Here is a 15,140-nt window from a genome sequence, read left to right on the forward strand (position 1 = left end):
GAAATTCCTTGATTCGAGAATCCCCCTCCTGTCCCAGGGCAGCCTTTGGGTAGTGGTGCCAGGGTCTAGCGCGCATCAGTCACTGCACACTGAATTCAGACACTCGTGTTTAACCAGAGGGGTGAGCAGCTGTTCACAGCATACTTTCAGAGCCAAAACTCATTCCATTTGGCCAGGAACTGGTGGGTCATGAGGGTAAGACCAGTTGCCCAAAACACTGGCAACCACTGTCCTATTACACGCAATAGAGAAATTAGGAATATTTGAGCCACTGCAGATAATGTAGTGGTCCCCATGGCTCTCACTTAGCATAACCCCTTAATTTAACAGATGAGGAAACTGAGGCCAGATATGATCTGACCAAGGCAATATAGCATTGGAATGATAAAAGCTAACATTTTCTAGGCTCCATCCAAGTTTTAAAACTCATCTAATCGTTACAACGTCCTGGACAGGCCCCATTTTATAGATGAGAAAGTTATATAACAAGCTCAATGACACCAGCTTGTTGGTGACAGGGCCTGGCTTCGAACCACTACCCTCACATCCCCTCCTGGATCAGCTCATGTCTCCCTCTTCCCTGGCCCTTTGTTGACCCACTGGACACCTACCTGGGTACTCATGATATTCTGTGTGGACGCAAAGAGCTCCATCTCCCCTGCCTCGCCTTTTGGGACAGCAATGGCACAGTGAGTCTCCAGATAGAAGTGCTCTTGGCCACCGATGTACAACTCGCCTGGGGAAGCAACAAGACTCCTCACAGTGAGCCCAATGCTACAGAGATGGTGAGTTTGCTTAAGGAGAGAATGTACTCATCCAGGGCCCTGTGCAGTTACCAGCTGTTCACAGGTAACCTTTCAGTTCCCCAACTGAGATGGAAAAGGGTCTCCAAGTCTTAGCCATCTGGGGGCTGAACCCCCGCACCCTAACAAAGAAATCTGAACGACACTGAAATGCATCAGGTGTGAAGCTCCCTTCTTGCTGCAGCCAGTGGAAATGAAAGATTTTTAGACTATCATTGTAAAATTTTGGAAAAAGTAAAAAAAGAATTAACAGGTGTGATTCAGAAGCTGAAAATAAACAGCATCTTCCAGACCCAAAGCTGTCAGTCCAGCTGGATAGCTGGCTTACTAGTAACTTAGCGATGCACAGAAACCAATGTAGAAAACCATCCCCAAAGGGGGCTGATAGGCAGCCTTGCTCTGAGGTGAGAGCTCTGGACCTAATTTCACAGTGCAGGAGGGAAAGGGGGAGGAGAGGAGAGAGCACTAGCTGGAGATGGGTGAAGACTGCCTTCAGGCAGATGGGGAGGACCAGAAGTCTGTGTAGCCAGAGGCTGGGCAGACCCAAGACTAGTCAGACATCTGTGACCCTTTTTTTTTTTTTTTAATATAATCTTTATTGGAGTATAATTGCTTTACAATATTGTGTTAGAGACATCTGTGGCCCTTATCTTCCCTAGACAGTCTTCCAAATCCAACACATTATAATGTCTCCAGAATCACTTAGGTATGTCCAGTCTAGAGACAGGAGAGTAGAGACTAAGATGCTGAAGTTCTTTCCCAGCCACCTGTCTAGTATTTTGTTTCAAACAACAGAGAGACTCTTCTGTTAGGAAATGTCAGGAAATCACTCCCTTGCTCCAGGGCTCAGGTACAGCTCTTGAATTTAACTCATAAACCAGGGCCACCCCATTCCCACTGCTGCATCGTGCAGCCATACCTGAAACAACATTATCTGCTTCCGAAAACCCCTTCTTGAGGTCTCCTTTCTCAATCTTCAGCTCAGATCCATAAAAGGAATTGTTTTTTATAGCATCCTGAGGATTAAAACGAAGCTTCAGTGACTTGGCTTTAAAGGACGGAAGGTGGATTTAAGGGATTGGAGAAGAGAAGCTCTTGGAATTATTACCTCTCTCTTCCCACGTAAGTCACACAGCCATCTCTGTAAGTTTCTTATATAGACTTAAAGCTCAATTGTAGCCCAGGGTGTCCTATTTCTCTATTTCATTAGATATAGACATACAACCCTGGATCTTGAGGAACAGCAAAGAATCCCTCAAGGAACCAGCTGGAGCTGAAATTGGGAAGGAAGAACTCAGCTTGGCATTTATGGACTGAGTCTAGGATCATGATGGGGAAGGATTCATAGGACCCCACAATTGCAGGCGGGAGGAGATTTAAAAACATATCTGGTCAGATTCCACCTGCTGTTCGAATCTCCTCTAGAGGATCCTAATAAAGGTGCCTCCAGGGACAGGTAGCTCTCCCCTCTCCAGGCAGCCCATTCTCCAGTTACCTCAATCGTGATAATGGCTGGAAGATCCTCATAGGTGACTTTCACTCCATGGGCGGCTCTCTGTGCGTGTTCTGGGGTGTCGGCGACCACAGCACCAATGACGTGCCCAACACAAGTCACCTAGGAGCAGAGCCAGATGGTTAAAGAACATAACGTGCTCCTCATGAAGCAAATTATTTCTGATTGTTCAAAAAAGCAAAGGAAGTCCTGCCCCCATAATTTTTTAAGGTACATTTAAGGAATGTCCTGGGGCCTCTTCATGTTCTTATCCTACTATTTGGGGTTACGTGCTTCTTCATAAGTGTTTAGAATCAGTAGGACTGGAATAGGACTTGGGGATAACTAGTATCTGATGGCAGCCTGTTGAGAAGCTGCCCAGGATAAAATGTGGTGATTGATTAGTGATGTCTGCCATGAGCAGCAGAATGGAAAGCATGGCACCATAAAGTATATCTGTCAACTCAGATCTACCCCAACACCCTTGTTCTTCATATGAAGAGATGGAGACCCAGATAGCAAGATCACAATTGCCTCATTACTAGACCATGACTAAATCTTAACCTCTGACTTCCAGTTTTATTTTCTTTCTACCACTCTACTCTCGTTTATCTTCTGTTTCTCAGATTTATACCAAAAGTTTCTCAAAGGCAGCAATCATGTGTTATATTTCACCTAGATGCCCCAAAGTGGTCACTCCCCAATACTGGTTCTTAAACATTATGGCCTATAAACCAGTTTTTTTGGTTGTTAGATTTATAAAATAATTAATGGTTATTGTTTTCTTTTCATTTAATAAATTCAGTTCCTATAGAAACTTTATGGATCTCCTTCAGGGATAATTTTTTTCCAACATCCCTCCAAAAATAAACAAAAAAATTGTCCAACTCATCACTTTGGAATATGAGATTTCTGACAATAGAAACCAATACTTAACATGTCTGTCTCTGATAATTACCTCTTCAGAACCCAATTAAGCTCTTGACTTAATTGGTTAGCCTAGTGGTTGTTGAACCTGGCTGATTCTCACTAACCATAATGCTAGTTATGGTCTTAGAGGCTCTTGAAGTTTGTAAAGCAATTTGTCTTCTGTCAAATGCTCTCCTTTTGGAGTCCTTGTGTCTCAGGGTTATAGTTTTTCATTCTCTCCTTCACTTTTACCTTAATAATAAGTTGAATTTGTCCTTCAGCAACACCTATCAACCTCCAATTTGCAACATTTGATCTGTACTGGAATTATAAAATGACTGACAACTGTCCTATGAGTATATAGGTTTTTGTAGCAGCTGCCTTGAATGTTTGGAATTTTTTTTTTTTTTTTGGCAGAACTCCATATATGGTTGAAATCAATAGGTAAACTTTCATGTAAGTGAATTATCAATACACATAGTGGTGGTATTGTAATTGTAATTTCTATTCTGGTTGGTTTGTTTAATGTATTTTTATTTTCTTTTAATAAAGGAGCTTAATATTGTACACTTAAGAACCTGATTGTTAGTTAAAATACAGTCACCAGCCTTTTTTTAATGCCACTTTGGCATGGAGTCATCCTACTATGTCTTATACTATGTACAAGCTGCAGCCATCAATTAAATAAATAAATAAACATTAAGTTAAAAGTAAAAGTGCTACCAGGCATATTCTATCCCTTTACTGATTGTCCTGGATACTGGCTAATTGGATGATGGCCGTGATATGTGCAAATGTATAATCTTTTCAAGATCAGGGATTTGGAGGAAAAAACACAAATTAAAACTTAAATACTCATTCCACTAACTTCATATTTTTTTTTAAAAAAATCCAAGACGTACCTCATCCTTTGCAAAGACTGTCTCATCATTAAAAAGTCCAGTTTCGTTACTCCCAGGAATATCATCAGCGGAGAGAAAGCAAACAAACCCTGGCACCTTCTGAGCTTCTGAAATATCAATGGACCTGCAAGAAGGAGGAGGAATGTGAGGAGCCAGGGAGGAAAACTGAAGCGGAAGACCTGTCACCTGACACAATGATGAACTATGCTGTTCTTCTACCTGTGTATCAATAATTTTTTCCCAAAAGGTTGTATAATAGAGAAAATTTCTAAAATATCTTCAGCTATATTTTTATATCTTATAAATCTTGCTCCTTGTAGTTCCCCATCCAATCCCATCCATCCCTCCGTAGGGAGAACAGATACTATCATCTAGAACAGGGATCTATACCCTCAAAGGGTCTATTGATTGAATTCAGGGATCCAAGAACTTAAATGGGAAAAAAAAAAAAGACCCATTACCCAATTGGATAACCTTGTCTTTTTTTTTTTAATATATATATATATTTTTTTAATTAATTAATTAATTAATTAATTTGTTTTTGGCTGTGTTGGGTCTTTGTTTCTGTGCGAGGGCTTTGTCTAGTTGCGGCGAGCGGGCATCATTCTTCATCGCGGTGCGCGGGCCTCTCACTATCGCGGCCTCTCTTGTTGCGGAGCACAGGCTCCAGACGCGCAGGCTCAGTAGTTGTGGCGCACGGGCTTAGTTGCTCCGCGGCATGTGGGATCTTCCCAGACCAGGGCTCGAACCCACGTCCCCTGCATTGGCAGGCAGATCCTCAACCACTGCGCCACCAGGGAAGCCCTAACCTTGTCTTCTGTTTGACAGTTTTTCCTCCACCCTAACGCTTCCCTTTTCTACCTTCTATCCTATCCTATCCTATCCTATCCTATTTTGCAAATGCTGATTAAATGCTTACCACGTGGAGGCCACCGTGCTGAGTGCTGTGAGAGTTATAAGATGAATAGGACATGTTTGTCCCCATGGACCTTGTACAATGCCCTGTTTTGGTCTCCAAGTATAAGAGAACTGAAAAGCATTTACTCTGGAGAGCTCCAACACCCACATCGCAACTAATACCTATCCAGATTCAGCACATTAGGGCCCTTGCTGTACCACTCAGTTTCCTCATCTGGAACATGGGGATAATAATATGACCTGCCTGTAGGGTTGTGGTGGGGAAGAGATAAGGCCACGTGTGTAAAATGCTTTAAACCAGGCTGCAGCAAATACTGTGTGATGTGAGTGTTTTTATCATCATCATCGAGGTAGCAATTCTTGCCATTTGGGCTCTCAAAGTTCAACAAATGGCTACAAGTGACTGTTCTCTGCTGGGTCCTTCGTGGACACTATCACTGATCCTCACAAAAGTACCCTACGGAGAAAATGAGAGCTTAAGCACACAAGCCAAGGTCAAGTTGCTAAGCACTGGAATAGGAAGTCAATGCCAGGCACGCTGAAGCCTCCTTCTTCCCTTTGGTGCTGACTCAAGTTCTCCTGAAGACTTACACTGAAGTTTAGCCCAATATCCACAGTGCAGATCTAAGAAAGGCCTTTCAGCAGCTCCTCATTGCTTTTCCGGCCAAGTGTAACGTCCCTGTTCAACACCCCAGGGCTTTCCTGATCTGGCCCCTGCCTATCTCTCCAATGTCATCCCCCCACCTTCCCAGCACCCCTGAGCCCCTCACGTCTCCTGCTCCTCTCCAGACTGGTTTTAACAAGAGTTCCCATGTTCCTCTCTGGACCAGGAGGCCCTGGAGGAGGCTTGTCGTCGTGGCATCTCCAGGGCCTGGCAGGTGCTCCCTGCACCCCCCTTCCCAAGTGTTTTTACTGCACGCACTTGATCTTGGCGTGGGCCCGGGTGCTGATGACCAGCCGGAGGAACAGCTCATTCTCGTAGCGAGGGATGTCATCACAGTACACAGCCTCCCCAGAGGCCTGCAGGGCCGCGGCCAGGTGGGGCAGGGGCCGGCCCACCATGTCCTCCTCAGACTGACCCTTGGGCACCTCCTGGAACAACATGGCCACCAATCAGGCTGAGCTGCAGAGGACACAGTTCCCCTAGAGGCCCCAGGGAGCCATGGAGAGCTTCAGGCCAAAGCAAATGTGAGGAGTGAGAATGGAGGAGGCAGGCGGGGAACAGGGTGAAAGAGACAGAAGGCAGGTAAGAAGGCATTGAGAAGAGTGGTCACAGTATCACTATACAGTCATCCATGGGCATCCGCCCAGGACCCCCCATGTATACCCAAATCTGCAGATGCTCAAGTCTCTTATATAAAATGGGGCAGTACAGTTGGCCCTCTGTATCCATGGGTTCCACATCCACAGATGAGGGCTGACTGTATGCAGGAGCAAACAAAACAAGGAAACCAAATGTTTTTGAGGGTTGGGTAAATAAACTATGCTATGCTCACAGGATGGAATAACATACAACTGTTAAAAGACAGTTTTGAAGAATTTTAATTAGAGGGAAAGAATGCTCATGCTAAGTGTAAAAGCAGGGCATACAACATTGTGTGTGTGTGTAATGACTCAAAATTCTGTGGAAAAATGTTATAAATATAGTACAAATATGTCCATATATGCATAGGAAAAAATGGAAAGAAGTATACAAACATATAATAATGATTTTCTCTTGGAGGTGAGATTTGGGGTGATTTTTATTTTCTTATGTTTTTCTATATTTTTCAAAATGTTCTAAAATGTATTCAGTTTATAATAAAACTCTGTTTTGTGTGTTTTTTCAAAGTAATAATAATGATGGCTAGTATTTATTGAGAGTTTACTATATACCAGGAACAACCTAAGCTATTCGCTTTTATTAACCCATTGAATCCTCAAAACCATGCTGTGAAACAGGGGCCCTCATTAGCCACATTTGCAGCTGGGCATAATTAACTTGCCCAAGAGGCACAGAGAGAAAGTAACTTGTCCAAGGTTACACAGTTATGTGATGGCAGAGTTTGGATTCAAGTGCTGGCAGTCAGGCCCAGAGTTCATGCTTTGGACCACTACACTCTCTAGAAGGGGTCTACAAATCATTGACAATGGGCCAAATCTGGCCCACTCCCTGTTTTTACAAATAAAGTTTTATTGGTGCATAGCCACACGCATTCATTTGTGTGTTGCATCTTGCTCCTTTTGTGCTGCAATGATGGAGTTGAGGAATTGCAGCAGAGACTATGTGGCCCACAAAAATCCAAAACATTTACCCTTTAACTAATACCTCTCAAAAAATTACTGTTGATAGAAATTGGGTTTTTTAAATTTTGTTTAGTTTACATGCTCAAGAGAACTCCTAGCTTTGCACATTAGCCCTACAGAGGAACTAGAAAAAAACAAAATGGGGAAAAAAAGCTTTTTAAGGAGCAGGTGAAGATGAGAGGAATCCCAAGAGAGAAATTTAGGTGAGCAAGGGGGTAAATGGCTTCATTCACATTAATATAATTCCCATTTCCTTCACTAGACATTCATGCACACGGTAAGGACCTTTAAGCACCCACATACAATGTGAGTCGGTCATTCACCAATGGTCAGCATCATCTAAGTTGCCCTGCAAGGGCCACTGATATTAGCTACATACCGTCTGTACTCACTTGGAAGAGCTGGATGTTGGCTGGAGGGTCTTTGTGAAAGAGTAAGGTGGCGCTGGAATAGGTGGGGTCCAGTTTACCACATTTCTGTGGAGACAAGATAACAGAGGTGATCATGACTATTTCCATCATTGGTCCCATCCTTGGTTGTTCCCAAGTGGTAAAAGTAACAACTTTCTCATCTCCTCATTTACACTCCTGGTACTGGCTGTATCTATCTCAACATCCAAACGTGGGCTCTGACAGCTTCTCTTCCCCCACCCCTGCACCCTACTTCCTCTGACACACCAAACCAAAGTTTCCCTCCTTCCTGCATTTATGCATGTTGCGTTCTCTGTTGGGAATATCCTTCTCCCTCAGTCTTCCTGGAAAAGTCATCCTTTTTCTCCTCAATTCTGTGGGAAATATTTAGTGGTAGGGGAAATTCTCATAGTATCATCTCAACGAGATTAAGGGGAACGTGAAGTTCTGTATGCAGCATGACACCAAATCTATTTAGAAAATGATATATCCAGATCAAAAGATAGGAAGATGATAGATATATAGATAGACAGATGGAAGGACAGATAGAAAGAGAGAGAGAGATGGAGCAGACAAATAGGATGACAGACAGATGGACAGATAAACATAGGAAAAAGATGAGAGAAATAAGGAAAAATATTAGCAGTGGCTTTATCTAAGATCTGAGAGTAATTTTAATTTTTTCTTTATACATTTCTGAATTTCTCAAGTTTTCCACAAATTTCTTACTTACATAATCAGAAAAAATTAAGTATTACAAATGTTTATAAAAAGGGATCTCACTCCGCTGCACCCACAGCTGTGAAGCCTTCTCTCCTTTGTGCCCCACCCCCCATTCCGTCTCGTCAGTTGTCACACCAGGCTGACCTTTATTGATCCCGTTCTCTCCCACACTAGGCTCCCCCCTGCCACCCCTAGTGCACACAGTAGAATCTTATGATGTAATAGGTGCAAAATAAATACTTGCTGGCAAACCCATCTCAGGAGCTGGACTCTACCTCAACTAGCATCCTCTCCTGGATGCACATCTCCCCTGGCTCTAGCAGCCCCACCTCACGTTCTCATCACATCACATTCCCATTCTAACTACTCAACCACAGTTGTATCAGCTACACTGCTGGAAGGATCATCTGGTCTACCCGCCCCCCAGATTTTATAGCTAAGACATAGAAACAGTGGTGACCTACTCAAGTTCTCACCTGAGGTAATGACACAGCCAGGACAAGAACCCACACCCCCGACTCCCAGCCCAGCGCTCTGCCTCTCAGCCACCCAGTTGGCTCCCATCTCCATGTGGCTCTTTAGGCTGTATCCCTGGTCCCTGCTCCTCTGTCCTTAGACATCCAGAGGAGAGGAACGTTTACCACCTGGTCCACGGCACTCTCCTATCCCGGCCAACTTCCCAGATCCCTAAACACAAGTGCTGCAGGAAGTCTTTGCCTTGCCCAGGCCCCACACTCACATCTTCTGAGTCCTCTTTGCCCAGCTTCTGCAACACTGTCAGGTAGAACTTGAAGAAGAAGCTGAGGGTGAGGGTGCGCCGGAACTCAATCATGCCACCTGGGGCATCTGGGGACAAGGGCAACTCCTCCACCAGGCCTGCACACACGTCCTGCAGCAGCTCCTCATTCCAGAACCTGACAGAGAGCAGGCTGTGGGAGAGCGCTCCCACCCAGCTCTCAGAATCCACTGTGTGAGTGGTTTGCACAGGGCCTTAGAGTCATGAACCTCAGCTCAAAATGTGGCTCAGACACTTATAGTTAAGTGACTTTAGGCAAGTCACTTAACCTCCTTGAGCCTCAGTTTTCTCTTCTTTAAAAATAGATACAATTTTTTAAAGACCACAAAAATAATAATAGGTAAATCTATTGAGTTCCTATAATGTACTAGATAATGTCCCAAGTGCTTTATATGAAACGTCGTTTTTAATTTAAATTAAAAGGTATAGTCGGGAAAATTTTTATACTCATTTTACCAATGAGAAAACTGAGACATGGAAAAATTAAGTAACTTGACTTATATTACCCATCTGTTAAGTATTGGAGCCAGGAATTGGAACCAAGGAAGCAAACTCCAAAGTTAAGCTTTATCTATCCATATGGTTATTGTAAGGATTACATTGGACAGTGTCAGCAAAGTGCTTGGTACAACTGCTGCCATATAGTAGCCATAGTAATAGTAGTTGCTATAATAATAGTGTAGCAGCAGTAACAGTAATAGTAGCAATAGCAATAGTAGCAGCAGCAATACTAGTAGCAGTAATACTAACAATGACAGAAGCAGTAATAGTAGTAGTAGTGTAAGCAATAGTAATAGTAGAAGCAGAAGTAATAATAGAAATAGGAGAAGAACCAGTAGTAATAGCAATAGCACCAGTAATACTACTGGTAGTAGAAGTAGCAGCAGCAGCAGTAGTGATACTATTAGTAGTAATAGTGGCGGCAGCAATGCTAGTTGCAATAGTAATAGTTGTAGTAGCAGTAACAGTAGTAGTAATAGCAATAATAATAGCATTAATAGTAGCATCTTTAAAAGTAGCAGCAGCAGTAACACCAGTAGTAGTAATACTAGGAGTAACAGCAATAATAATATATTAGTAGTAGAAGAGACAGCAGTAGTAGTAGCAGCTATAATAGTGGCAGTAGCCACAATAGTAATATTAGTCATAGTAGTGATAGCAATAGGAATAACAGTAATGGTAGTAGTAGAACAGTAGTAATAATAGTAGCAGAAATAACATGAGTAGCACTAGCTGTAGCAATTGGAGTAGTAGAAGCAGCAGCAGTAGTAGCAATAGTAACGGTAGTTGTAGCTGCGGCAATAAGTAGTAATAGTATTAGTAAAGCAGCAGTAGTAGCAATGCTAATAGTAGTACAGCAGCAGCAACACTATTAACAGTAATACCACTAGTGGCAGCAGTAATCACAGTAGTAGTAGTAGAAGCAGCTACAGTAGTAACAGTAGTAGCAGCAATGGTAATACTGCTGGTAGTCATAGTAGTAGCAGCAGCAGTGATAATATTAGTAGCAGCAGGAGCGATTTTATTTTGTTGTTAGCTCTTACTTCGATAGCTGTTTCTGCGTGGTCTTGAGGGCTGAGATGGTTCTGTCCGCCATTCCACCATAGCAAAGGGCCAGCTCCTTTACCTGCGTGGTTCCTGGCTGGAGCAGGACTCTCATGCCACAGGTCACCTTGGCTATGTCATCTTCTCTCCGGGAGGCCTGCTTGAATGCTGAGAAAAACTCACCCTAAAAATAACGGGAAAATACCTGTTTCCTACCTTGTTTTGCAAGGACTGCAAATGGTGAGCCTGAAGCAGGGATACAAGATGGGGTGAGGTGGTAAGACCATCACAGAGCAGCCAAGAGCTGGTGGTAGAGGTCAAAGATCGGGACATAACTACCACCTTTTCAGGAGAAGTTCCAGATAATGTTCCTGGAAGCTGGGACAGGGCCAGGATTTCTGCCTATCAGTCTGGAAAATGGGAAATCAGGGACACAGGAGAACTGGGTGCTCTCAACCAAAGAGCAGGAGGAGGCAAGGTGCTTCCACGAAGGCTCCTGAGAGACTGGCTCAGCCCCACCACGGCTTCCCCATCCTGGTGCCCAGTATCATGTCCACCCGGCCTCCCCAGAGCTGTTCTGAAGGCTCCAATGGCCTGACCACCTCTCAAGCAGGTACAGTGCGATGCCAAAGGGTGTTTGAAACCCAGCATCAGATGGAGGTGTTTGTGGCTTCTGCAGATGCTCTCCCTGACTTGTGTCTCCTACCAGTCTACTGGCTATGGTTAGAAATCTTGTTTCCTGAAAGAAAGACTCACTATGAAACAGTAGCTGCCTTTGTGCTTTGAACATACATCTCCCCCAGATCCAAGCCAATCTCTGTCATTGGCAATAGGAGGAGAGCGTGAGTTACTTTCCAGGTAAGAACCATCTGTTTCATGTTCTGCTCGAGGTCTGAGCTCACCCTGGCACCACAAGTTCTGATGAATGTCAAAGGTGGGAGGTTTAAGGAAAGGTTTATTGGAGAAACAAGGAGCCCCACTGTTCAGGTTCAAAATGGCCCCAGACTTTCGTTGAAGAAGCCACGGAGACCCCTCCTAATGAGAAAGCTTGTCTAGATTTCTGATGTCTAACATGGCCCTGGGGCAATGAGCCCAGAGCTTGAGCTCGGTTCTGGAACAGGTTCCAGCCACTCACTTCCAGGACTGTGCTCGCCCACGGCAACATTCTTCCCGGGGTTCATGCAGTGTCAGCATCAGGTCATCAGCTGTTCTTTCTTGAGAAAGACCTAATTCTGGGTATTAAAACCTCTTTTCATTTATAAAATGTTTTTTGTTAACGTCCCTACCTGGCAAAATAAAAACTGGGCAGTGCTACGCCTGTTTCCTCCTCCTTTCCCCACCTCATAATTAAAAAAAAAAAAAAAATCTACTGATCTGTGAAATACAAAAACTCTGGGAATCCCTGTTCAAAATGGTCTATAAGGACAAGCTGGAAAATCATTAAGAAACCACTACAGGGATATAACTGCTTTAATTTAATTAGTATTCTCATTAAGGAGGTCAAAATCAGCAAGGGCAAAACATGCCTTGTAACACTCGCTAAAGCACAAGCTCTGGTAAACCCTTAATACTCTCCTTTACAGCTGGTTCCTGGCTCTCACAGATCACTTTTCTAAAAGGCCCACTGAGGAATGTATAGGACAAAACCACACCAGCTCAAGACACCACAGGCCCCAAGGAACAAGAGCAAGGCAGCCAGAGGAACCCAGACCTGCCCCAACAAGCCAGAAAACCATCTCGTGAAGCAGAAATCCATCCAAGACAACACAGGGCAAGGTCAGTGAAAAAGCACCTTGTCAAGCCCAAGGTCAGCATGTGAGGACCTGACTCACAGGTAGCTTCTCTACCCAGCACGCAAACTCCACACTTCATCATACGAAAACTGGGGCAGGGATACTCCACAACTAGATGTGTTCTTGGAATTATGTCGCTAGCACTAGCTGGTGATCTCCACCAGCTCCTGGATATCTGCCAGGAACCTTATGAATTCCTTCTTTTCAGTCTTCGCAATAACCCACACAGTCACTAATATGGGCCCATTTTACAGATGAGGAAATTGGGGCTCAGAAAGATGAATGACTCACTCAGGATCACACATCTCCTGTCTGGTTTCATTGACTATGCCCTGTGCCCCCTACCCTGAAACTCCTCATTGTCCAGAGGGTAATACGGTTGGTTAAAGGCAAGGTTCAGAGACAAGAACATCAATGTTAAAGTGAAGATATGCTAAGTTTGGTTCCCGAGGCAGGCTCTGGTCTCCCTGTCTGGAGCCTGGCAGGAGTAGGGGTGATTCAGGATGTTTCTGACAGCATCTCACCTCCCTGCTGTAGGGGATCTCAATGGAGAGCAGTATCTCCTCTGGACCTAGCAGGGTCTTTCTGTAGCCAGGGAAGAAGGTGTGATCCATCGGAACTGTTCTTCTGGTGCCTGTACAGAGGCAAGATAGAGAGGGACCAATGTGAGGAAAGCATAGGACAGACCACCAGTGGAATTCTCCATTCTGGTCTCTGATGCCCACAGTCAGAGGCAGTGGCTGGCACAACGGGGGCCAAGGTGCTCCATCTGAAATCCTTAAGCACTGGTGTGCTGGTGACTGTTTAACAATCAGTTCTTTGAGAAAAAGCCCTGATTCAAAGTATTTGCTAGTTTTTGTGGTATAAATACTGCTACCACGGCCAATGTAAAGCTAAAAGAGCAACATCGCTCAGTGTGATGTTGGAAGGCGGGTAGCAAAGAGTTGACACAGCAGACCTGCCCTCCTCTGAAAGTCCTGCTTGCAAGGTTGGCCACTAGCTATCCTGTGGGACTTTGGATTTCAGGAGAGTTCCCACCATTCCCTGATAAGAACGGCTCACTGGGCCTGAAATGTTTGTACACATCATATGGTTTATGCTGAACACCTGACTTTCCTTCTGGGAGTCTGGACTTCTGGTATGTGCCAGGCAGGGTTACATGACCAGCCCCCAGTAAAAGCCCTGGGTGCTGAGTCTCTAACAAGCATCCCTGGTAGATTACCCTTCACATGTGTTGTCACAGCTCAACTTATTACTGGGGAGATTGAGTATGTCCTGTGTGACTCCCTTGGGAGGAGGCCCTGGAAGCTTGTGCCTGGTTTCCTCTGCCCCATGCATCCTTCCCCTTTGCTGATTTTGCTTTCTATCCTCCTGCTGTAATAAGTCATAGCCATGAGTAAGACTCTATGCTGGGTCCTGTGAGTCTTCCTTGACCTCCTAAGAGTCATCAAACCTAGAGGTGGTCTTGGGGACCCTCCAACGAGGAAAGATGGACAGGAGTACACCATTATGTAGCATTTCCACTCTACAAATATAATAAATGGAAATAACCTCAAGGGCATAGACAACTGTAAAATGAAATAAAATAATTAGGAAGTGGTGAATTTTGAGTACTTATTGCCTTTGGTTTTTTTTTAACATCTTTATTGGAGTATAATTGCTTTACAATGGTATGTTAGTTTCTGCTTTATTACAAAGTGAAATCAGCTATACATATACACATATCTCCATATCTCCTCCCTCTTGCATCTCCCTCCCACCATCCCTATCCCACTAGGGATATATGTATATGTATAGCTTTGTGACTAGGTGGTCAAAAAGCACCGAGCTGATCTCCCTGTGCTATGCGGCTGCTTCCCACTAGCTACCTATTTTACATTTGATAGTGTATATAAGTCCATTACCTTTGTTTATTATACTTTATTAATACTTTGTTCATATACTTTATTTCATTGTAAGGTTATATAGTTTAAGTTTTAATCGCTGCCATGTTTAACAAATGCTCAGACTCTCTGAAAACCCAGCAATCAGCTGTGGTGAGCAGTGTACTCTGGCCCCAGCACACACCGCGAAGTAAGGCATCTGGTTGACAGGTCCTGTTGTGAATTCTTAATAAAGTGATGGTCCAGCTCTCCTGGCCCCCAACCTGGGTACATCTCCCTTTGCAGTTGCCAGGGATCCAAACTTTAGGAAAGCTGCATCATTGAACTTTGGGCTCTGCTTCTCCAGAAAGTGACCTATCTTGTGAGACTCCACCCCATCCCCAGCCCTCTTTCCTGACCACTGCGTGAGGCAGCTCACCTCTGGACACGATGGTCAGCTTGGTCCCACTGGCCATGAACACAGGGTTGAGGTCGGAGATGGGGCTGGCTGTGATGATGTTCCCTCCAATGCACTAGGACAAGCAGAGAGAGCGCGTGAGAGAGCCCACCCCAGGGAAGCCCTGCTCACACAGCTGGCTCCCAAACACGCAGAAGGTGGGGGACACCTTCTGAACGGAGAGCCCTGAGGTTCTCCACCCCTGTGGAGACACAGGATCAGCACAGTAAGAGCTCGGGCATTC

At 44.4% G+C, this 15,140-nt stretch overlaps 1 protein-coding gene across 1 annotated transcript in view; it reads right to left on the reverse strand.

Moving 5' to 3' along the window:
- XDH (xanthine dehydrogenase) overlaps positions 1 to 15,140 on the reverse strand; it is a 61,213-nt gene that overhangs the window by 21,646 nt on the left and 24,427 nt on the right. Inside the window, exons 12-21 of the mRNA XM_068563952.1 lie at positions 14,879 to 14,972; positions 13,102 to 13,211; positions 10,784 to 10,968; positions 9,183 to 9,357; positions 7,703 to 7,786; positions 5,947 to 6,116; positions 4,107 to 4,230; positions 2,299 to 2,418; positions 1,723 to 1,819; positions 612 to 736 (exon numbers count right to left, since the gene is read on the reverse strand). Of these exons, the coding sequence (XP_068420053.1) occupies positions 612 to 736; positions 1,723 to 1,819; positions 2,299 to 2,418; positions 4,107 to 4,230; positions 5,947 to 6,116; positions 7,703 to 7,786; positions 9,183 to 9,357; positions 10,784 to 10,968; positions 13,102 to 13,211; positions 14,879 to 14,972 (1,284 nt within the window). The remainder of the gene's footprint in view (positions 1 to 611; positions 737 to 1,722; positions 1,820 to 2,298; positions 2,419 to 4,106; positions 4,231 to 5,946; positions 6,117 to 7,702; positions 7,787 to 9,182; positions 9,358 to 10,783; positions 10,969 to 13,101; positions 13,212 to 14,878; positions 14,973 to 15,140) is intronic.

The sequence above is a fragment of the Eschrichtius robustus genome, chromosome 15 (assembly GCF_028021215.1).
Source record: "Eschrichtius robustus isolate mEscRob2 chromosome 15, mEscRob2.pri, whole genome shotgun sequence".
In the NCBI taxonomy this organism is placed as follows: Eukaryota; Metazoa; Chordata; class Mammalia; order Artiodactyla; family Eschrichtiidae; genus Eschrichtius; species Eschrichtius robustus.